At 40.1% G+C, this 23100-nt stretch overlaps 1 protein-coding gene across 1 annotated transcript in view; it reads right to left on the bottom strand.

The window, feature by feature from the left end:
- The window catches only part of LOC131267620 (formin-like protein), a 38384-nt gene that overhangs the window by 8827 nt on the left and 6457 nt on the right, over nucleotides 1–23100 (bottom strand). The window contains exons 2-4 of the mRNA XM_058270537.1: nucleotides 20070–21000; nucleotides 5749–5832; nucleotides 140–226 (exon numbers count right to left, since the gene is read on the bottom strand). Of these exons, the coding sequence (XP_058126520.1) occupies nucleotides 140–226; nucleotides 5749–5832; nucleotides 20070–20366 (468 nt within the window). The 5' untranslated portion in view covers nucleotides 20367–21000. The remainder of the gene's footprint in view (nucleotides 1–139; nucleotides 227–5748; nucleotides 5833–20069; nucleotides 21001–23100) is intronic.

Here is a 23100-nt window from a genome sequence, read left to right as displayed (position 1 = left end):
AGATTCCTTGTATGGAGCAATGGATGTGGTATGGACTCCAATGGTGCCGGTGAGGGGATGTGCAATCGATAATGTAATTTAAAACCGATGTTCTAGGTCCACTCGTCTCGCCCGGGCGTGTCGGCCACCCTTCACTTACCCTGTGACTCCGGGAAGCCTTCGGATCCAGATAGGTTCTTAGCTTGGTGAGATAGTGCGCGGGGGGATCTTTAGCTTGCACCATTTCCTGGGGGAAGAAGAAGAAGAAGAAAATATGGATGAATTAGCATGCTATCGGGAAGAGTGTGCTTTTTATTCCTACTATGTACTATGAATAAAGTTGGCGAAATAGAAGAAACCACCGAGGGGTTTCCATTTGTTATCATCATTCTGGGAAACATGGTGAGCAAACAGGAACAGCTAGGATACGGCGGCAGCACTGCAAACGGGCTCCACTATCAACAGAAGTTTATTTTTAAAACAATGAACTTATGCGTAAACTTAGCTATAACTACCCACTGTATGCAAAACAGAAATCCCAATCCAGCATTCTGTTTGTTCGTCATTCCGCGTTTTGTGTCGCCGAAATCGTCGTCCTTTTCGTCACGTTGGAACTGGTTATGCCAATTTTGTGCTCTATTAGCGTCCGGTATAGCTTTCAAGATTTGATGAATCTTTGATACATTACTCATCCGCAGCCGCATTGGCAGTGGCTTACATCACGACACTACGGTCGGTTTCAGCTTATCAGACCTCAGAAGTGAGGTCATAGACGAGCCCTACGTAGCGCTGTTTGTGTGGTCTCTAGGTTCGGTCCGTGTCGCGATGGGTGTCGGCACCGATCGGAGATACAACACATCGTCGAGCGTCGGGTATTTGATTGCTAGAGGTCAGTCGGTCAAAGTAGTGCAACAAACAAACGGCTAATGACGAGCGCAGCTGGGGTTGTTGTTGCACGAGCAGCCGAGAGAAAGCAGGAGGAAAAGTAACGATAGGGAAAGGAAAGAAGAAGAAAATATTACGCATGTTGTCCAACAGAAAGATAATACCAACGTTCATAACTGTAAGATTGTGGCACATTCTGTAGATGAAGTGAAAGTAGCGACATTTCCCACGCCACTTTATCCTCTGTCGTACATCGGGCACAACCAAGAAGAAACCCACAGCCTTACATTAACATAGCCCGCAAACTATTACGAGTTTTATTGGTAAATTTCATCAGATTGTTTTCATACTTTAACTCTACCAGCACATGTACATACATGTTCATATTGATTACATAAATTAGCTTGATAATACGTACAAAAACTGAGTATAAAAAAGTGGCAAATTCTAGGCTATGCAGCTTCAGCAATCGTTGAACAAATTATTTCAATCTTTGGTATATAGAGATTTTTAAACGATTCAAAGAAGTTGATTATAATTTTTCTTATTCAAATTCATATTCCAGAATGATGGTTTCGTTTTACAAAACATTTCATTTTTAATTATACTACATTTAACTATACTTTTATAAAAATGCAGATACCTGACATGTATTCGGATCGGGTATCAACATTTTCACTACATCCGTCTACCATTTGGGATAGTGTCAACCAAAATGTTTACTCATTTGTTTGCTTCGAGGAAAAAATCCAACAATTTTAATCACAGCATGTTGGTATTATATAAAAATAAACACATTTAACATGAAAGTTTTCTACCAATTTTAAAATTTATAAAGTCGCCAGTTACTAAAACTGTTTCTCACGAATATTTAGATTAACCTTCGAAGCCCCGAGCAGAAACTTAAAGAACACGGTAAACGAAGAGTAATCGCTAGTGTAATCGTGATTTACGCTGGTCTCTCGCGTATTGGCGGTATTCGGGCCAAGCGTAATCTGTGTTTTGTTTATGTTTAGCAATTTGGTAAAAGTTGCAGCATTTTGTCGAAGCTACAGCTTTTTTTTGTTCTTTCTTGTTTAAAATACAAAAACTACGCTAATATGAATATGAATATTCGATTAAAATGCGATCGGTTTACATTGGTTTACGTTTTGACAAGAATACACATGCGATTATAGGGTATGTAAGCCAAAATTCATATGGCAGATTGAGCAACGGAATTACACGATTATGTTAGCTATTACGATTCGTTTCCCGTACTCTTAATAATACTATTTTATTGAATGTAAAACAGGACCAGGCTAAGTCTGCAATAAAAATTAAATAATTCGATCTATAAAAAAATATTGTGACATTCCATCATCTTCGGAGAAACACAGACTTGAAAAAGCAAATGCATTACGAGTATATGTCGCCCACCCCGTTCAGCTGCCTCGCAACCAGCAAACGATCAGATTTCCGGGACAGTTAGGGGACGCACACCGACACACACACACACTTACACGCTTTTAGTCATGAGTTATTCCCACATAACCTAATTCGCTTTTTCGTCTATTTGTTTATAATTTTCCCAACATTGATGGAGATAAATATTTACACATTCCCGACTGTTACGGCAGAGCGCCCCTTTTTTATGCACTGATGGAAACATTTTGAGCGTTTTGTCGGTGTGCGTTAAAAAGTGTTAATTGTTTTTATGTAGATTATTTTGCGGTTTCTATTGCGGTTTTCTACCCTACATCAGATGGCAGATCATCTTGGAGTAGAGCAGTTCTTGGTTCTTTTTGTTGGCCTCTTCCGTTTGAATTTTTGTGCGAACAAATAAAGGCAAAAACGAATGTCTTGGAACCCATGCAAAATCGTGAAGCAGTTCAAGGTCTGTGTCATGTTGGCAATTAACGTACAAGATTAATAGAAAGCTATGAAACCAAGGTTAGATGAATTTCGAAACCGTGACTAAATCGTGCTGCGTCTGAAACTCGCGTCCCAAAACCAGATGTGTGTGACATAATCGCTCATGCATAGTCGACAGCGCTTGCTTGGAGCTACGCCAATCACAACAATAGCCACCTCAGGACGAGTGCTCCCTCTCAAGAAGCGTTTTGGACGGCCTTCTTGGCCATCGAAAACAACATGACAGACGAATGGGCCGCCGTCTGTCTTACGGCTCCAGATTATGGCTTGAGTTTTCAACCAATCATTGAACGGATTTGGCATTGGTATAAGTTTGTACTTTTCCTCATTTCGTTCAAAGCCTGTGATTTATACCGGTTTCTTGACGCACCATTTTGCATATTAAAGGTTTACGGCTAGTGATTTTCGGACGGCTTTGACTAAAAGTGTAGCTTTTCACGAAATGCCAACTGCAGTGAAAGTGGTTCCGCTGTGCTCCGTGTTCCCATTTTGACTCCATTTGCGCTTTGAGAACGGCCCGCAGATAATGGTAGAAGATGCAAAGCAACCTGCTTATGCAACCAATAGACGAGCGCAATGTGATAAATTACCTTGCAGATGAAAAGCCAGCCAGTCCTAGGTAATGCTGCAAACGTCTGAAGCGCATCGGGCAGAAGAGATAAAACCATGCAGATATTGCTCACGGTATGGACAAACTTTTGTTTGTGCTCCGAAGACACTTGAGCAGAGTATTATTCGAGCATTTTCTGTGTTACGAAACGACTTGCGCTGCCATTTCGGTGATCGTTAGGCACGCGCATCAGGCGCACGAAGTAAATGTAAATTGCATTAATGAGCGTAACACTTAAAGTTAATTTTTGTTTTCTTCATCAATAGGCCCTGGGTTTGGTGCCCCGTTTACCTAATTTTTCCTTATAAAAAAGGCCTAATATCAGAAATTTAGGTCCCCATGACTATCGATTGTTGAAAGTGGTGTTGAAATATCAACAACTCATATGTGCTCAATTTGTATGAAACAACAAGAAATCAAACTAGTCAGTTCTACATTTTTAATGATCCTTATTTTCGGTCTGGCCTGACATTTAAAAATAGAAATAATATAAAAATGCATATAATTTAATGGAACATAGCAAATTATATTCCCCTTCGATACTATTTCCAAGTACTAGATTTGGAACAATCGAATGAAAAAAACATTAATTATATGTTAGTTCATGTAAATCATATTTTAAAAATTGTAACTAAAAGAACTTATCAATTTATGATGTGAGTTGACGCAGTAGGCAACACTACCAAGGGCGGATCATAGGGTAAACAAAAGCATCTGCTTGAGATCCAAAGCTGTCAAGAGTCCCGTACTTTATGCCTATATTTTGTTAAACGTTAATGTTGGAATTATTTTGCTAAAAAGTTGCGTGTCTTATCAAATGCGTGACGAGTCTGTGGATTTACTTACAAATGAAAGTAAATAAACAATATAAAAAAGTAAAAATGATTAAACTGAACTATTTGCATTTAGTATTGATGAAGGAAGGGTCGCCAAACGTAGGTTTCTCGTGTTTTATTTTCCTGGGATAAAATTAAAAGATTGATACTCTAAAGGGCACGGGAAACGAAGCGTAATCATGTAATTCCGCTGCTCGAGCTATCAAAAAGAATTTCGGGTTTCCTACCCGATAATCGCATTCGTAATCTTGTCAGAACGTAAACAAACGTTCATTCGATTGCGCTTTAATCGTATATTTATCGAAATGTTGTGATTATTCAGCATAGTTTTTGTATTTTTGACAATATACAACATAGCTGTAGCTTCAAAAAATGCTGCAACTTTTACCAAATTGTGAAACATAAACAAAGCATAGATGATGATTGGCCCCAATATCGACGATACACGAGAGACCAGCGATTACCATATAATCCAGCAAATTTCAAAATTTAGAAATAACGCTTAAAATTATTTTTTTTATTTCAAACATTTCACAATTAACGATTTTTTCAGTTTTTAAACGACTTAAATGTTTGTTAATTGTAAATATAAAAAAAAATTACTCTTCAATTTTTTCACAGAAAACTATGGAGTTATTGATGATTTCATATCAAAAAAGGAATAAAAATTGAGTGAAATGAGAAATTTTTTAACTTCGAATGTGTCCAACGTCAGCCGATAAGAGTTAACGGTACATGTGGTTGGAAGGAATGTTGTCTGCCATCGTCGTCCCACGATAGGTATTTGTATTCTGGCATTGACATTTGTTTGACTTTTCCCAAGCTAAACTACCTATACCCATTGTTTCCGCTTCGCATCTATGCTACTAACAAGTCAAAGCTTTGCGTCGCTTAAATCACGTAGGTAGAAAATTCTCCGACTCGGTTTGCTGCAGCTTCTTTATTGCATTCACTCAGTTCCGAAGATGATGTCATATGGGATAACGCTATGTGCACAATGCTGAGAATGTGCTGAGTATTTTGTTCCATTGTGCCAATCCCATATCAAACCAACCAACCGTGCCAGGTTCGTTTGGCTGTCTGGTTGTTTTGTATTGACCATCCATCATAAGCCCGCATTGACCGCTTCACGTAAAGCTGGTTGACTTCCTAATTGAGCCATAAATCTTCGCGAGACACACACGCAATTTTGATCCCTTCTCTGGACAACGATAAGCAACACTACAAGACGTTAGAAATGGTGTTGCTTGATGCAGATGTTAAACTACAATTGATTATGCGCTGAAATGTCGGCGGTACTAGCCTTGACGCTTCATCAGAGGCGTAGTTTCGTTCTAAAACAACGAAGCATGTGCTCATTTCTCACTTATGTACAGCCAAACCACGGGTATCGTTTGCACATCACGCAGTAGAACAATCTCCAGTCCTCCTTTTCTTGAGCTGATGGCATATGATATGCAACATTCACCGATATGTTAATGCCTTAATATGGGTGATTGGATCTTGTTGGAACGGGCCACCTACCTGATCACATATAATATCCCACTTTTTCTCGTTGTCGTAGTTTTTCAGCAGCTTTGCTTTGTCTGGTGGAAGATCCATGGATGCCTGTAAGAAATCAGAGAAAATTTAGGTAAATTAGAAAATTGTTCAACACTGTTCTCTGCCACGCAAGCCATGTGAATGAACAACAAAAAGCAACTGGATAGGAAAGAATATTCAAATGACATTTATGAAATACATAAGCTGCAACCTTACACGGCTTCGACTTTCAGCAATAAAATAACAAGTTTATTATTGTACTGCCACAAAGAAGGAATTCAATCTTCGTTGCTAATGCGAAACAAAACATTATTTGCTTTAGTCAAAAATTCTCGAAACTGAGTGATTTAAAATACTAAAAAATCGCGCAATGATAAAATCATTTGTTATCAATCAAATCAAATTATCAATCAAATTTCAAGTATAAGAGAAGAAATGAATTTAGAAGTACATCATCCGTTGCTTTGTTTTGCAACAGTATTATTTATCCAAAAGTACAAAATGTAGCAAAATAAGTATAAAAACCAACGTATAAAAACAAAACTATGAAATATTTTATCTTACAGTTATGTTGTATGTTACGATTCATAAAATGACCAAACAACTTATTTAAAAAAAAGTGTAATGTCTAGGTCTTTAGATTATCTACTTATGATTTTTTTCAGTTTTGGAGGTCAAGTTCTGGCATGTAGTATCCTTTTGAAAACAGCACATCACAATACAAATCAAGTGCAGAAAGGTGGCGCCAACTGACCTCACATAGTGGTTGTTAGTAGTTGTATCTTTTTAATCCTCACATTCTTTTACCCGCAATAAACGGGTTGTTGTCACGAACTAAATGAAAAACACGCCATTAGGCGTCCATAAATGAAGGCCGATGTGCGTAAGTATAAAGCACAATACGTTACTCGTAGCCATCAGCGAAAAAGCTTTTACTTTCATTCTGTGAGGAAGCTAGAATAATAGCAGTTTTGAAAAAGGAAAAGCTCAAGAAGCAACATGAACTGGCGTCACATATGGCGATGGTGGTCTCACGGACGGACGGATTCAGGTCGCAAAACTGTGGTTTGATTTTCTTTTTGTCGCTCCGCTAGGGAGAAGGTTGCCACTAGGAGTCGCACACCTTTTTCTGCGAGACCATAAAACCCGATGGGCGGAAAGAAAACGTGCATAGAGATCCGTTCGTTGGTTAATCCCGGCGGTGCGCTGGTTAGGTTTGCGATGTTGGAAAAAGACAAACGGAAGACCGTCGAAGTCAAAGGAGGTCCCGCGCAAGTTTCGTGGGCTGCGCTTACGGACGTCGATTAATGGCGACACCACACATGGTCGGTCGAACGCAGAATAGCTGAGGAGCTTTTGCTTCGGATCAGGCGATACGCAGGCCGCAAAATTTGCAACGCACTGGAGTTGCGGGTGGATGATGCCCGGTTGCACAACGAATGATTCATAGTCGCACGAGTCTCGGAGGGTGCAGTTACGCGACTTGACTTACGACTTACGAGGCGCTCGGTGACGGACGGTGATGGTTGACCATAGTTTTAACATTAATTTTACGCTTCAAGGCCTCCCCTGCGCTCGAATTTGATTACCGGCTGTGGCAGATCGAAGGTTGGATTGGCGGTGGAATTCGTTCCCGACGCCAGGCCACTAAGATGTGTACGAATTAAACCGTAAAAGAAGACCACAATCGTACCTCATGACTCAACTATGGGTCACTGGCTATATAGGAACTATGGAGTTGGAGTTAATTGGCGTGCAGCAACCGATACGGTACGGTAAATGTACAAACTAATTGTCCACAAAACGTTCAACAGTTTGTTTACGAGTCGCTGTAACCACAAGGAACAATAAGCATCAAATGATTTATTTACTAGAATTTATATTATTTTATGTTGACATCATTACGGGGTACCACGGCTATAAACACCTCTTTTGCATTTTTATACAACATAAATTAATGTTAAATTTCACATAAAACGTTTAGTTACATTGTCTATGAATTACCGGAAATTAAAAAATGTTCAACAAAAGGAGAACATGATTAAAAAGAAACAGTACTTGATGGAGGCGAATGTATTTTTTAACTTCAATTTCTATTCATCAGTTTTTAACACACATTTCGGATTAATGTTGAAAAACATTGTTAATGGACAATAATAATCCTCAAGGTTTCCCAACGATTTAGAGTGACACAAAAGCAAAATCGTTTCGCAAACCGGCTTTGAGCGATTTATCCTTGTAATCAATTTAAATAATGTGCCCACACTCAATGTTCTCTCCGTTTTGACTGATCTGTTCTTTTGTGTTTTTTTTTTTGCAACCACCAGTCGTCTGCTGGTTCCGAATAATCGTCTGATAAAACCACTACGATTACGCGAACGACACTGTATGAATGAACTGGAAATCGGTGTCGGGCTGATTACGGTTTCCTTTATCCCGTTGATGTTTGTTTATTCTTGGGTATTGGTATTATTTGCAACCATAAGGAACCGCTCTACCACACCATCTTCTTTTTTTATCAGTAAGAAAAATAGGCATTAGTTCTTGCTGTACAAAAACTAAATATATCGTGACATTTGCTTCAATTTAACGATAAAACACAAAATGTTAGTCATCATATTGTAAATCACCAACATAATAATATGTTATGTTTTGAAAAAAAAGAGGCTTCTACATCTAATATTCATTTTTTAAGCATCTCACACCAAATGAGGTGTACTATTCAGACTCAATTTCAGACTTCAAACACCTTGAAAAGTAAGAAAACCTTCAAGTCCGATATTCAAGCCTGTAAATTAGGCTTAAACTAAAGCCTGGTAAAAGCTTTCGTAATTTAACCTGCACGCGGCTCAAGATCAGGTCCTGCTGGCCTGCCTTTTCACCTTACTCGATCAACTTGATCGTCTCATTGCCGAACGTCCTGTTTACCAACGTCCAGCCATCGGATCGTGTTTGCTTTGATTATGACGACTTGCTCGCGACGCTACAGTGACGCTGGTAGAGAGTTCCAGTTTCTAGTCCACTGCCCGCCACTAGGCTACAGCTAGAACCGGTATTCAAATAAACTATTTCGTAATTAACTCAATTCCCTCAGCTTCACATAAAAAACACCCACACGCAGGGCAGGGCTCGTGGGCTGTAAAGGAATGGGGAGAACCTGTCACTTGGTTATATTTTTCGTAGGAGTAGACGATACGGTGCAGATAGAAACATGCTCCGAATCAGCGGGAATAATGGCTCTATTCCATTTTCTAAACGATCGAATACTTCATACGGGCATCACATTCCTTTTACGCCTCGGATATATTGAATCCAGTCAAACAAAGTGCAACGCCAGATGGGATTTCAAGCAAACAAACCGTTGTACGATATGTTCTCAATCTTTCTTTTATTACAAAGCGCATCAGATAAAACTTGTCTTGTACATTGAGGACAAGCATCGTTAAAATGATCAGTTACTTTAACTCAACTCGAGAAATTCAGTGTTGGCCCACAAATGAAGCAACGGGAGCTATGGAGAATAACGGGATAACACAAAATGTTATATCTGTTCTTCTAATTCAATTAATGGTATGTTTGGAAATGATTCCGTCAGAAACTGAAGTATATTAGATGAATAAGAAATAACCATTGCATAGAATACATTTCTACGCATAGAGTTTTAACCGTTATCCTTACAATAAAAAAGTACCACAATTTGACAATTGTAGGTTCGCAAAGTAATAGATGATGTTGAAAAATCTAAATTTACATATGATTTTAAAAAACGTGCACGTGATTCTATTATGCATAAATATTTTTTATGCATCAATGGCTTTAAAAAAACGTAAAAAATTCAATCAAACGCACATTTCACGTAACCAGAATCATCAATATTTAAAAACTGTGTTTTTATCCTGTACATTGGTCTTCACGGTTGTAAAACAACAACTCATTTTACATTTAGTTGGAGTTTATGCAGGCAATTTACAGCATGTTAAATAGACACAAAACATGCTGGTTACATTTTGAAAATTCATCCGAACCTCCACTGTCACAATTTTGGCGTCCATGACAGGGATAAGCCATGTGTTTGAATGATTGTATCCTCCCACTAGGGCTGGCTTCTCTGGTGACGAATGTCTTGCGGGTTCACTGAAAGGCCATTATTTACCATTTAAAATAATTACACCGTACACTGGACAATGGAATGGTGAACTTAGTCGTATGTAAGTAATTCATATTGTGAAAACGATTACAATTTCCACCGATCCTAAAAACAGGGCATGTACCAGATTGGCTATGTACATTACAAAATGGTGGCCGCTTAAAATTTTGTCGTTTACTGGTCCATTAGTTTGTAACGTTTTACTATGATCTATGCAGAAATAAAATCGTGCCTTTTGCGTCATGTCTTAGGACTTGTTTCAGTCCGGGTTATTGAGGTTCAAAAACATGCACCGTAGTACGTAGGTTGCCTTTTAAGTTTCGGGATTTGAAAAAACTGGTGATGCAATCTACCAACTAACAATTTTATCGTAAAGTTTGACGTTTTTGAGGTTATACGTACTCAGAACGTTTTGACATACGAGCGCTATTTGTGTTGTTAAAAAAATGTTAAAAGTGTCAATGTCAGCCAAATTGTGGAATTGCGTCGTGGACATTTTCGTGCGATTATTTTTTGCAACTTTCGACGTGAATTGACACAGCAGTAGTGCATGAATGAACTTAATTCAACTTTTGGTGATGAAGCTCCATCAATGATCAGTATTTATCGATGGTTTGGAAAATTAAATCGTGGTCGGAGTTCACTCCAAGATGAATTTCGTGAAGGTCGTCCAAAATCAGTTGTCGTTCCGAAAACAATTGATGCTGTGCGTGAACCGATATTGCAAGATCGTCATGTGACTTTTTGTGAGATAGAGACAACCTTAGGTATTACTGGGACCAGCATATAATTAATATTGCATGAACATTTAACTGTCAAAAAAATTTGCTCGTGTTGGATTTCACGCAATTTGTCAATCACTCAAAAAAAGACTCGTGTCGATTGGCCGGAAGAAATGCTCGAAAAATACGATTGCGGTGCTTCAAAACACGTCTTTAATATCGTGACAGCTGATGAGTCGTGGATTTACGCGAATGAGCCCGAAACTAAACTGCAATCGACTGTATGGGTGTTTCAAGATGAGCCGAATTCAACCAAAGTTGTTCACGCACGAAGCACTTCCAAGCAAATGGTCGCATGTTTTTTCGGAAAAACTGGATATATCGCAACCAAACCTCTAGAACAACGCAGAACAGTCTATTCTGAGTGGTACACAACAATTTGTCTGCCAGTTGTCTTCCAAGATATCATGAAATTCAACCGCTGTCGACGGATCACCCATCACCACGACAATGCGAGCTCTCACACATCGGCTCAAACAACTGCATTTTTGAGTACTCAAAACATCGATTTGATGAGTCATCCTCCATATAGTCCTGGATCTAGCACCAAATGACTTCTTTTAATTCCCGTACGTAAAAAATAAACTGAGAGGTCAACGTTTTTCAACACCTGAAGAAGCGAAGATCTCACAAAAAAGACTCCTATCGATTGAAACTTTAAACATTTTTTTAACAACACAAATAGCGTTCGTATGTCAAAACGTTCTGAGAACGGATAACCTCAAAAACGTCAAACTTTACGATAAAATTATTAATTAACAGATTGCATCACCAGTTTTTCCAAATCCCGAAACTTAAAAGGCAACCCTCGTAAACGTAAACAAAAATCAACATTTTAATGACGCAGCTGAACGCTATCGCTCTTCGCTTCTCTGTCACCGCGGAGTTCCGTTAAAAACGTAGACGATGGCTCGTATTAATTTTCATTGCCAATAAACTCGGAACCGTTTGAGACTCCAACGACATCGTATGACCCCATCGTGGGATCACCCTGTTCCCCGGGGGAATCATTACCAAGAAGACGGCACACAGTTTGGCCGTTGCTTGGCAGCCTTTCCCTTCGATGCTACACTTTCGTCGTCCCGGATACGTCGGGGTATTTACGATCCGCTTGGAAATAGAAATATCGGGCGGCCACATTCGAGTAGCAGCAGCCGTGCGTGGCCTCTCCGGAGCGATGGGTTTCCATCTCCAAAACGGTTTCAGGGTAGGATGCATTCTCGGCACCGAATCAACTCTCGAGAGTCACTTGTAGCAGCGGCAGACGCAGTGATTAATTGCACTCCAACCGCACACGGCCATAGAGGCGGTCCCCGGGTTTTGTGGAGTTATGGGACGGATCTGTTTTCTTTCGGTGCGCGAGCGTTTTAAAAAAATAACTCAACGTACCCATGTCATCATCTCATATACGGCGTTGGGCTCGTTGGGCTTGGGCCACTGTAACGTTTCTCAACTTCACCAATTTTTCCCAACGAGCGACCCTAAGCGGATCACATCGAAATGGATGAACGCCGCGCTTCGGCGAGCAGCTCCAACGTTGCGCCGGTACACGGCTCACGGTTTACGCGAAAGCCAGCTGGGCACATTGAAATTTCTCTGATAATCTTTTGACATTACGGTACCCGCTCAGGCCAACCAACGGTGCTGCAATTGACAAAGCTCCGTCTTTTCATTTCCGCCGTTTCTCGATAGGAAGCGAATGTGTTCAACCGATAAGGATCGGACGGGCGTCTCCCTCTTTATAACCGCTCATTGGCGGGGTAACGACTTCAAGAAAGGCTTATCTGTGGATTCGTGTCACCCTGTTCTATTTTAGAACCAAACATGGATTCCCGTGCCGGTCTCAGCACTTTACAACGTTCCACAGTAGTAGCGAAAGCCACTTCATCTTAAGGCGATAGCAATTTTCTACACAAGAGCTCTTCAGACGTGGAGTATGATTAACAACCAGCACCATTGCTTGCTCAAAGCACTGATTTATTGGTTCCTCATATGAGGCAAATCTTGGCAAACATCCTGTTGAAGGTAAGTCCAAAGGGTCCAAGTGTGTGAGAGAGCGATTGTGCGACCACAAACACAGTTCCAAATACATACATTACTCTATGCGTCGTAATTTTTATACGTTATGAGAGAGCATGGCATTGACCTTATGCTCCACGAAAACGGTAGCTGAACAACGAAACTGAATTCATAATTCATTCACACTAACATTCAGAAGCCGTAAGAAGCGGAAGTGGTTAGATTTTAATCTGACCACTTCTAGCGTTTTTAGGTTCCATGTTCTAAATAACAAAAATATTTGAAAGTTTGAAATACTAGTATCAAAGAAGAATAATTACACAGCATTTTAAAAACAAACTTCAGCACAACCATAACTTGACCTTTCCAATATCCCGCACACGCCATATCCTATTTGACCTAAATAAAACATCACGCGACAAAGAGGATGGTGGCCGCCTAGGGTCGCGTCGTAAATATGATTGCCCCCTGGTGGTCGGTCATTTTCATTGAACACATAAAGCCACTTTGTTCCCCTCTTTTTTTTCTTTCGCCACCCTGAACCGTGTTATCTGCGGTGCGGTACTGAACGCAGTCATCAATGGCATCAATTTTGCTGTTCCGTTTATTTGCAGCTCATCAAACCACACCCTTGCACCGAAGGGTCGCCTCAGTATAGGTGAAATTTGTGTAAACAAAGCATCAAAGTTAGCAAATAATTTTAGAAACACATGAAACACATCCATGATTGCATTTTAGACGATTGTAACAAACAAAATTCATGGTAAAATTATAATTCTTAGGATAAGTGGACATTGCTCACTATTAAAAGAAAGTGTTTGAAATTGTACGAACACCTAGTTTACACTAATGTAGAAAAACGCGAAATAAACTGTTTCCCGGATCACCAATATGAATAAGGAAAAAAACAACAATTATTTTATGCTTCCAATAATACATTTTCGGATCGTTTGGAACAAATATGAGGTGATTCATAATATATTTGACGTAAAGTTTATCACACCTTTTTTCTTGTAAGCTGAATTTGAACGTTTTTGGCGCTTGTTACATTGGAGTTTCATATATAATGAATGATATCAAAGTTGAACAACCGTCAATTTATTATTAATTATTCCATTTTTTTAATCCCTTTAAGCCTTACTTATGTATATAAAGTCAATAACAATTTACATTAAACGTACAGTATTGTAACTGTTCATTATCGTTTTCATATCGCTAACGTAGGGAGAACAGTGTAGATATTCACTCTTGTCAGATAACCGAATCATCCATGATCATATCCATCAGTATATTTTACATGATTCACCGGTCTGAGTCATCCCACTTCGATTCGGCCTGTCTTTTGAATGCAGGAATAGACGATAAACATTACGTTCGTAAAATATGTTCAAATTGTTTAAATTACACTACCGCAAAGCAAATGAAACATTCTTAAATTGACAGAACTTACGTTTAAATTGCATTAACGCTATTTTCGCAATTTCTTCGCCGTCCTGTAACCGACATCGCTAAATGATGCCGGACAAGGTCAGACAGCAATGGAAGAACAAATCAGTTAACGTTGGCACACACCAGATCCAGCACGCCTACCGATCTCTCTCTCTCGATCCACGAAACTAACGATCGAGTTCAACTGAACAGTCCTTTTCGGTCGGGGCTCCCCACCATAAGCGGTTACCGGGAGGTTACCGAGAGACCCCAGCATTCATGGCGCAGAGCGGAGATCGTCGGCAGTGTGTGGCACCGCTTCTCAACTAACTTTGGCTGTCAAAGACAAAACCCAAGCAGTCACGCTTGAACTACTTTCCGAAAACCGATTGCCACGCCGACGATGCGATGAAGAAGAAGTTAGCCCTGTGGGCTTACGTAGAGGGCATTTTCTAATTCAAATGTCAACCTCAAACACCACCGAAAGATTGCTTGGAGTTGAAAGCAAGAAACAACACAGCCTACTCTTCTGGAACCTCCAATCCTATGGCATGGTGTTAGTTGCGCCCTATGCGTTTTGCATCGATTATGATATTGTGCTGAAAATAATTCGCAACTGAAAATGTTTCAATTGACATTTGTTCAGTGTCATTTGCGCCGTAGAACCGCTGGTGATATTTGTTTTAATAAAATTTATAGTTCAATGATCGCCGTGTTGATTGTGAGTAATGTTGCAATCATTTCCGCTTATCGAACAAATGCCTTCCCTAGCTGTAACGTTGACCGGTAAAATAGCTTATCTCGCATTTATCGACAAAGTAATTGAATGCAGACTGTCGTCTTTTTCATTTTACCTTGCATAGGTTGTCGTTTGTAAAGTTAATAGAATGCTGGCGGATGTATCAGGTCGTTATTTTATGAAATAAATTCATTGTTTAAAAATAACCCACCAAGTATCGTACGCTCAAGGAAAAAAAGGACTCTAGCGAGTTGATTGATTGAGTCATGCCTTAGGCAATGAATGCATTGTGTGTGGTTTGAACGCCTTCGAAGGATTTATATACAAATTTATCGTGCTGAACACTATTTCAATCGATTTGGCTATTTTATGTCCATGGCTTTATCATGCCCATGGTCCATATTATTTCAGAAACAATTTCTGTGAAAAAAGTATTCATACCGCATGAAATTTAAACTTTGCTACAACTTCGAGCTGGTTCTATTTTTTCATTTTTAGACAAGGAAGTCGCTCCTCCTTATCCTTAAAAATGCATGATAATTCCCAAAATCAGTTAGATTTTGAGAAAAACATTATTTCTTATAATGAAAACCTACAGAGCATAATGGCCCAAAATATCTACGTTGATTTTAACGAATTTCTCGTAAAATACAAGTACATTAGCTCTCAAACTTGGCATTTAATTAGAATGAACTCATATTAACACTATAAAAAGGTGAGTTCCCCGTACTAACCATATTCAATTTTGATTGTGAAATAAATGTTATCTCTTTACAACACGTTGCGGAACGCGGTATGGTTTAAGATATAAGCATTGTTAGAAAATGGGTTTCTACAGATATAGCAACTCCTAAACATTAATAATATATAATAATATATCATTAATTGAACAAAATGAATAAGAAATATATCGCCAATATTCAAACATAATAGTCAAACAATAAAAACAGCCCATCGATGCTTTCCGTTTATAAATTCTAGTCTCAAAAGGGATCATAGTCTCATCGCAGAACAGAACTAACATCATCATCGACAGATCGTGTCAACTGCCACCGACACAGAGGCGCATTGTGTAATTTTTCCAACACACCGAGCAGTGTTAGAACATTGTCGCGTAGAATCGCTTTCGCTACCTTGGTTACTTGTGTTCCGGACTTATGGGGTAAATGGCTGAGTCCGAGTCTGAGCGGGTGAATGGTTGTTGAGTGAAAAAGTTTCACTCCAAGCTGGCCTTGTATGTTTCATTACGTGCACAGAACACGGTTTAAACGGCGGAACAAATTACTGGAATTATGGTGTGTATGGTTCGGAGAGTTTACAAAAAATAACTTGACCCACACCGCATTGCACGTTGTTGCGCAAGCAAATTTGATTATTCGTCTATTTCTTTGCTGAATGAAAAAAGAAGTGATGATGTGAATGCCAAATAAACTAGCTTCAACAAATTTGAGCATCAATAACCATGGGAAAATATTCTAGAAAAAGACACGAATTGCTGATATCGAAGTACATATATTAAATTTTCAAGTAATGCCAGTTGAATTTGAGCAAAATCTATATCATCCAATAATTAACAGTAAAAGTATGACAAATTGGGTTATGACTAGATGCAAACATCTGCACTCATAAACATCACCTCAATACAACTCTAGACATCAAATTCAATGGAAAGTCCGGATGCAGCTGAATAAAAGAAAACATTCTGCGCTTCCGCGGAAGAATATGTTTTGCTAGAAATCATGATTTTCTTCTCACACTCGGCACAGGCTCGTTTCATCTCCGAATAAGAAGAACTGGAAAGCGAGTCCCGAATACTCCAGGAAACCGAGCGTAATGGTGAGTCAATATTTATGCACTTCTCATCTTTTCCATGGTCCGCTGCCATAATCCTCCGGCACGTCGTTCCTAGTCATCGGTTTCTCTGATGACTGGCACACATCGTCTTCCAGTGACATCCCCTCCGCCACGAACAATAACAAGAGAAAAACTTCAACAACTTTAACCTAAGCCTCCGAGCTCCGGTGAGGGCGAACTCCATCTCAAACAGCATATAGGAACCGGGGAATGGAGTTCCGCTGCTGCTTGCTTCTCACGTTGCGTCGTTCGTCTGGCGGTGTCTGGTTGTTGTGTTGGTGCAAAGCAATGCAAAATACTTCACCAAGCCATGTTACGAACGAACGCGGCGGGGGTTTGGATCGACTCAAGTGATTCTACCGACTTATTCCTGCCTTGTGTCGCTAGATGACGATCAGCGGAACGGAACCAAACAAAAAATATAAAATAACGATACAAAAAGGCCTTTCACAGACGTGTGCGTATTTTATTATCAAACACCGTCGATTGGATGAAGTCATTTTGCCTACATCAACCTTCGGGGGTGACTCAGACCTACTTCAATTCAAGCATCATTTTTTGACATCCCACCACCCTTGGAAGTCATTGGGGGAGAGCTGGATTATGAGTAACACGCCTTTTGGGTGTGACGCCATGGTCTTACGAACGGTTTGCTATTTATTGTTACTTCCGATCAATATGCACGATCGGATAGTCACGAGATAAAAATAAAACCTGCAAACATGTTTGGGGAAACAAGGTTTACATAAAACATGAGGAAAAAAGAGCGCTTTTGAAAAATAATTTATTACATTCTATCGGTGCAAACATCTCCTGCTAAGATTTCCTTAAAGCTTTCCCGATGGGTAAAAGAAGGATATTCCGCCACCGGTCGTCCAGGCGACAAACGTACACGTCCTGGGTTTTTCCCAAGGCATCTTCTAGCCCACAACACGCCAGTACACGTTTCGCCTTCAACTTGATTCGCAACATGCGTGTGAATTCGTTCGTTGATGCGTGTTCACACAAGCATGAAAACTTGTAGAACAAAACACCGTCCCGGAAAATGGTGGAAGAGAAACATGAAAAAGCACGATAATTACCGCTCATTGACTAATATTTCAATGTTACTAAATTAGCATTTTATGGTACAGCCCGGGCAACCTTTTCGGACCCCCTGATGGTGCTTTAACGAGAGACACACTGAAATGTACCCTTGACCAAGCTGTGTGTCCCATCACAGCCACAGCATACATTCAACATAGTCCCGGAAGATAAACCAGCGGAAACGGTAAGCTGAGGCGATGGACACGTATGGAGCTCCGGTTTGTTTGAGGAGATGATAATTTTAATCTCTTAGTTTTCGTACGTCAGAAGTATCGCATAACAGTATCCCGGTTAACCTCTCCTAATCTTGTTGTCAAGTCGAGAATACTCTGATCATTAGATAAACAAAGAAACATTTTAATACAAGAAGTTTGATAATGCTGCAACAGAATTTTTGAATCGGTTTTGAATGTCCTTGTAAATACCACGCCATTCGTTTTGGAGACAACCTGGCCGATTTGCACTAAAATTTATCTTTGGTATTGAGCATAAAGCGTTCAAACAGGAAAGGTTTGTTAGCGTTACTATTGGTTGTTTGATTTGAACATTTAGTTTCAATTTTTTCAAAAATGACTTGCTAGTTGAATATCAATAATGTTCTATCACATATTTATAATATAACCGTAAAGTCACCAATTTGAGCTTGAAGGCTTGATTGGCATCGATTTCAAGCCTTTTTGCGGGTTTCCTTTAAAAGGAGTCTTAGCAGCATGTGTATTGAGAGCAATAGAAGTTATTCTAATACGTGTCGTTTAATGTTTGCCGTAGGCCATGTAATCTCAGCGATAATAAGGCTCAAAGTTAAAACTGATGACTGTACGGAGACTTTATTTACTAACTGTATATTTTGAGTACCTGAATATTTATTTTTCATTACGACAAACACAAAGTTTTGGATGTTTTAATGTTGTTGATATTACTTTTCAAACTATAAAGTATGGCTTTCGAACGTTCATGCTGCCAGTGATAGCCATGGTAGCCATAAATATAGAAGTGTTTGTTGCTTTATGCATTTTTAAAAGCTTTTGGAAACTTTCACTATGAATGACATTACGGCAGAAAACCTCACCCTTTTCAATACAAACTTAATAGATACATTTTTTTAATGTATCACGACATCCCCAAGTGGGACAAGGCCTCTCTTCGAAGAGAGTTTTCGGTGACCGAAAGACGGTATATTATTGATATCGGAAGTCAGCCGTTCGTAATACCGGGGGGTGCCAGACTCGAGATTCGATCCCACACCTGTGTCGTGGTGTTTCCTCGCGCTACCGCTGCGTCATGGGCACTCCCAAACTAGACACATAGACACATTATATTAACTTATTTTAATTAACATACTGTTTCAGGCTGTAAGCATTCTTCCTTTCTTTCGAAAAAGGGAACTAACTAGAGTTTTGTAAATCAGATTCATATTCATGAATCTGAATGAATATCTGCGTTTTAGAGATGAAGAGATACGATGAATCTTTCGTCGAGAGATTCATGAATCCCAAAGACACACCAACTGATTAAAAGTGATCAGCCAAAACTGGGTAGAGAGACCACCTTTGTTTTTTGGTCGCATAGTCCACGCCGATGAAAGAATCGTGGAGATTCGTTACAGGTCCATGAAAGATTCATGAAGATCGTTAAGGTTTCGAAAGATTCATTAAGTTTTGAAGATTCGAATCCGCAAAGATTCAAGAATCCATCTAAATTAATCTTAAGTGAAAGATTCATATCAATGAATCTCGTCAAAAGATTCGATAAGCACAACACTAGAACTAACGACCTTTTTTTTAAATATTCTTTGATATTTGCAACCCAAAATTATAATTTTTGGCATTTAAACAAAACGATTATTCTACGGACAAATTTCTAGAAGAGCAGCTTAAGTAGTCTGCTTATGCTAAAATGTATAGCAAACTTTGCAATGTGTCGGAAAGCGACAGCAAAGGTCGGAACATGAAAGTAAAAATTGACAAGGTATAGTGTCTCACGCTTAGCTTATGTTCGGCGAATACAAATTGAATCTTGAAGCGAATTGCCAAACCACACAATGTCAAAATACCATTGTTTTTGTTTAATTTAAACTATCCTAAGGGCTAGCCTATTTTAATATACTAAATTTTGGTTGATAACCTCCAAATGTGAGCCATCTGGAAGGCTATTTGCTGGCCAGATAAATAATTATACCGTCCCCTGTCGAGTGTATTCCGGAATGTACATCAACGCACAGCAAAATCGAAACTTCGGCCCCACTTACCAACACTTTCGCGAATCGCCGATCGAGTTCGCCGGCATCTGGCATCGGCTGCAAATTCCGGGACCGTATGCTCGCCTGCCGGACGTGACAGCTCGACGACTTCCAGGTGTCGATGCCGCTGCTGCCGGACGGCGAGGGCAGTATCGAGCATGGCTGCTGCTGGATATCCCCCGACGGGTAGGAGGAGCCCGTCTCGACGATGACACTGTCTTTGCTCAGCTTGCCGTTGCCCATCTCCGCACCCCCGTGAGAGCTAACCGCGATGCTATTGACGGCTTTCGATGATGCAAGTCCCATCTTGGCGGGCCGTCAATTTTCCAATCTTCTTCGAACCACTGCTGGTTCCGTTGGCGGGGGAGGTTGTTGGGAGTCGCAGTTTTGCGTCTTGACTGCTCTTTTTTCTTCCTTCCGGTACCGAACCCCGCTTTTCCCGCTAGGGCACGGCAATTACTTCAATTTGCAACGCACGTTCGTCACTAGTTGCAGCCAACAACTTCACACCGCGTACGTACACTCTTTTTCCCCTTTTTTCTTTTTAGAAAATTGAAAGATCATACAAAACAATAACGGCTGACGATACACATACTCATCACACACGCACACACGTACACTCCTTTTTCGGAGCACCTATTTTCCGTTTTCACTCCACTCGTCGATGTTGACGATACACTTTGAATGCGTTTTTCCCCGGCCCGCTGGCTTGTTTCATTCATTTTCTTCGATTCCAATTTCACCACTTCCGGCCGATGCGTTTGGGCACTTCCTGCCGAAATCCGGAACCGGTAGCTGCGGGACGTGCACCATCGCGCGTGTCACTACTAGCGGTGGAACATTTGACAATTATCATTTTTGGCAGGCAAGCTGTTCAACTTGTCATACACATCTACGTCTCAGGCTGCTTTTCTCGGCGCTTGGCTTAAACAACATCAACCTGGAGAGATGAGGGAAGAATTTTTACGTTATTTTTTATTTTATTTTATTTTTTTTAACTTCTCCGTGAAGTTGTATAGTGAATCGGTGGTACAATTCAGAGCGAAGAAGCAATGTTGGTCAACCGTAGGAAACCCATATGTGATCGTATAGCGAAATGCACATTCTACCGGCTGGCGAAGTATGGTCCAACAAAATGCAAGTTAATCTAACGCCATCATAACCATGCACACTCACGTCTCGACAGCAAACACCCACACCCGGTTCTGCGAGAAATGAGACGCCCTAAAACCTCAGCCCTCCCTCCCTCAACTCACACGTACGTGAACGTACTGCCAAGCGATCATTATTGCGCGAATCATGCCTAACCGGAAGCTATCGCCATACGCGGGATGAATTCACTTCCACCCAAAAAACCTCCCCCGTACCCTTCCTCAGCGCGGCGAGATCGAGGCTCAGGCTCATGGTTCACCAAGCAACCAGCCAATAACCATCTACAACTCCAGCTTTTTGTCGAGCCGAAGAAAAAAAAGGGGCTCATGGCAGAATAAAAACAGCGAGTGGGTTGAGGTGAGGAAAAAGAATGGAAACCTCACTTCCGGGCCACGGATTGCCGGCTGGCAATCCCTCTTAGAAAACCGTCGAGCAGCAGTCCACACAGGGCTGGAAAGGGTGGAAAAGTGGTTGGTGCGTATGTGCGCCGAGTTCTCGGGAGAGCGTTAAAAAAGAGCGCGCATCCTAACCAGACGATGCGTAGATGGGGTTAATGCGCACACGTGGCTTACGCATCCGCTTCGCTGCTTTATCGACGCAATTGTTTTAGGCATCAGATTTTGTTATTATTATTATTTTTTTGTTATGTTCAATCTGAAACGGAACAGTTTGATGCGGATCGGAAGAAGGGTTCCGTAATCGGTACAACATGTTCATAACGCAAGAGCTTCAAACGCTGAAGACGCTTTGCTGTACATGGTGCATTAAAGAGAGAATGGATTTACAGATATGAGCCCTCCGTATAAACTCCTCCAACTTCTCGTAGACTAAATGCTGTTTTCCGTTTAGATAAGTAAGATTTAGTGATATACGGTTGAAGCATAGAATTTGTGCAGCTCAAATATAAGGACCGACAGTTTTCAAGGGGAAACGGAAAGCATTATTCAATTTAGATGCGTTCGAAGTAAATTTTGTCTCGGATGCAAAGGTGGTCAGATTGGTCTCTAGTCGAAAACTAAAACAGGTTTTCGTAGTTGTTCTACAAAATAAATCGCCTCCAATAGTAATAAACAGTAAAAAATGTATGCTTCAACACTATGATGTATTCGTTACAATCTATTGTTTACTGATTTTCCAGGTAAATTTGGTTTGCATGTTTCGAAATACTTTCTGTAGCTATATACAAAGGTAAATAAACGTATTTGAACAATCGGCACTTGCGTCGAATGTTTATACCCTGTCCGTATAATGTCCGTATAATTTTAAACTATTAGTCTTTAAAGATGTTTGTTAAAATTTTTGAATAATTTTCTTTTCTTAAGCCACTGTTTACATTAATCCAAACATTGAAATCCTAGACAACAATAGATAACTTCAAAGCAGAAATAGACGCGTTACAGACAAAATTGGCTGCGTTAGAGACAAAATTAGTGCTTCATGTGTCTTAGGGTCAAAAGTTTATCTGTTTTTGCAATCATTGGTAGGGTTATTACTAGCTTCAGCTGTCCCAAATAAAACGGTTTTAATAAATCATTACAAACAGATGGAGGAAGTGGGTGGTGTTCGCTCGGTTCAACAACTCCTGCGTTCCGCTTAATCACGTTCTACGGAAGTCGTTCATAAATACATTTATCAATCTTCCTTATCAACCACAGCGAGTCGCATGCAAGGTAAATATTCTATATAGAACACGTCCCACAGCGAAACGTGCCATCGCTCTTTACTTACTGCAGAGACGCAGTCCGCGCTACGACTGCATCAAAAAGAACGGTCTGACTAACCCCCAAGAGCAGTATATGAAGTTGTTTACATCAACTGTGCAACATAGAAAATTGAATATTGGACGCAATGTAAAATGTGTTTGCAACATCAGGCAACGCATAAACCA

The sequence above is a fragment of the Anopheles coustani genome, chromosome 2 (assembly GCF_943734705.1).
Source record: "Anopheles coustani chromosome 2, idAnoCousDA_361_x.2, whole genome shotgun sequence".
Taxonomy (NCBI): domain Eukaryota; kingdom Metazoa; phylum Arthropoda; class Insecta; order Diptera; family Culicidae; genus Anopheles; species Anopheles coustani.
Note: the sequence above shows the minus strand (reverse complement) of the source record. Positions and strands in the feature narration are given on the sequence as shown.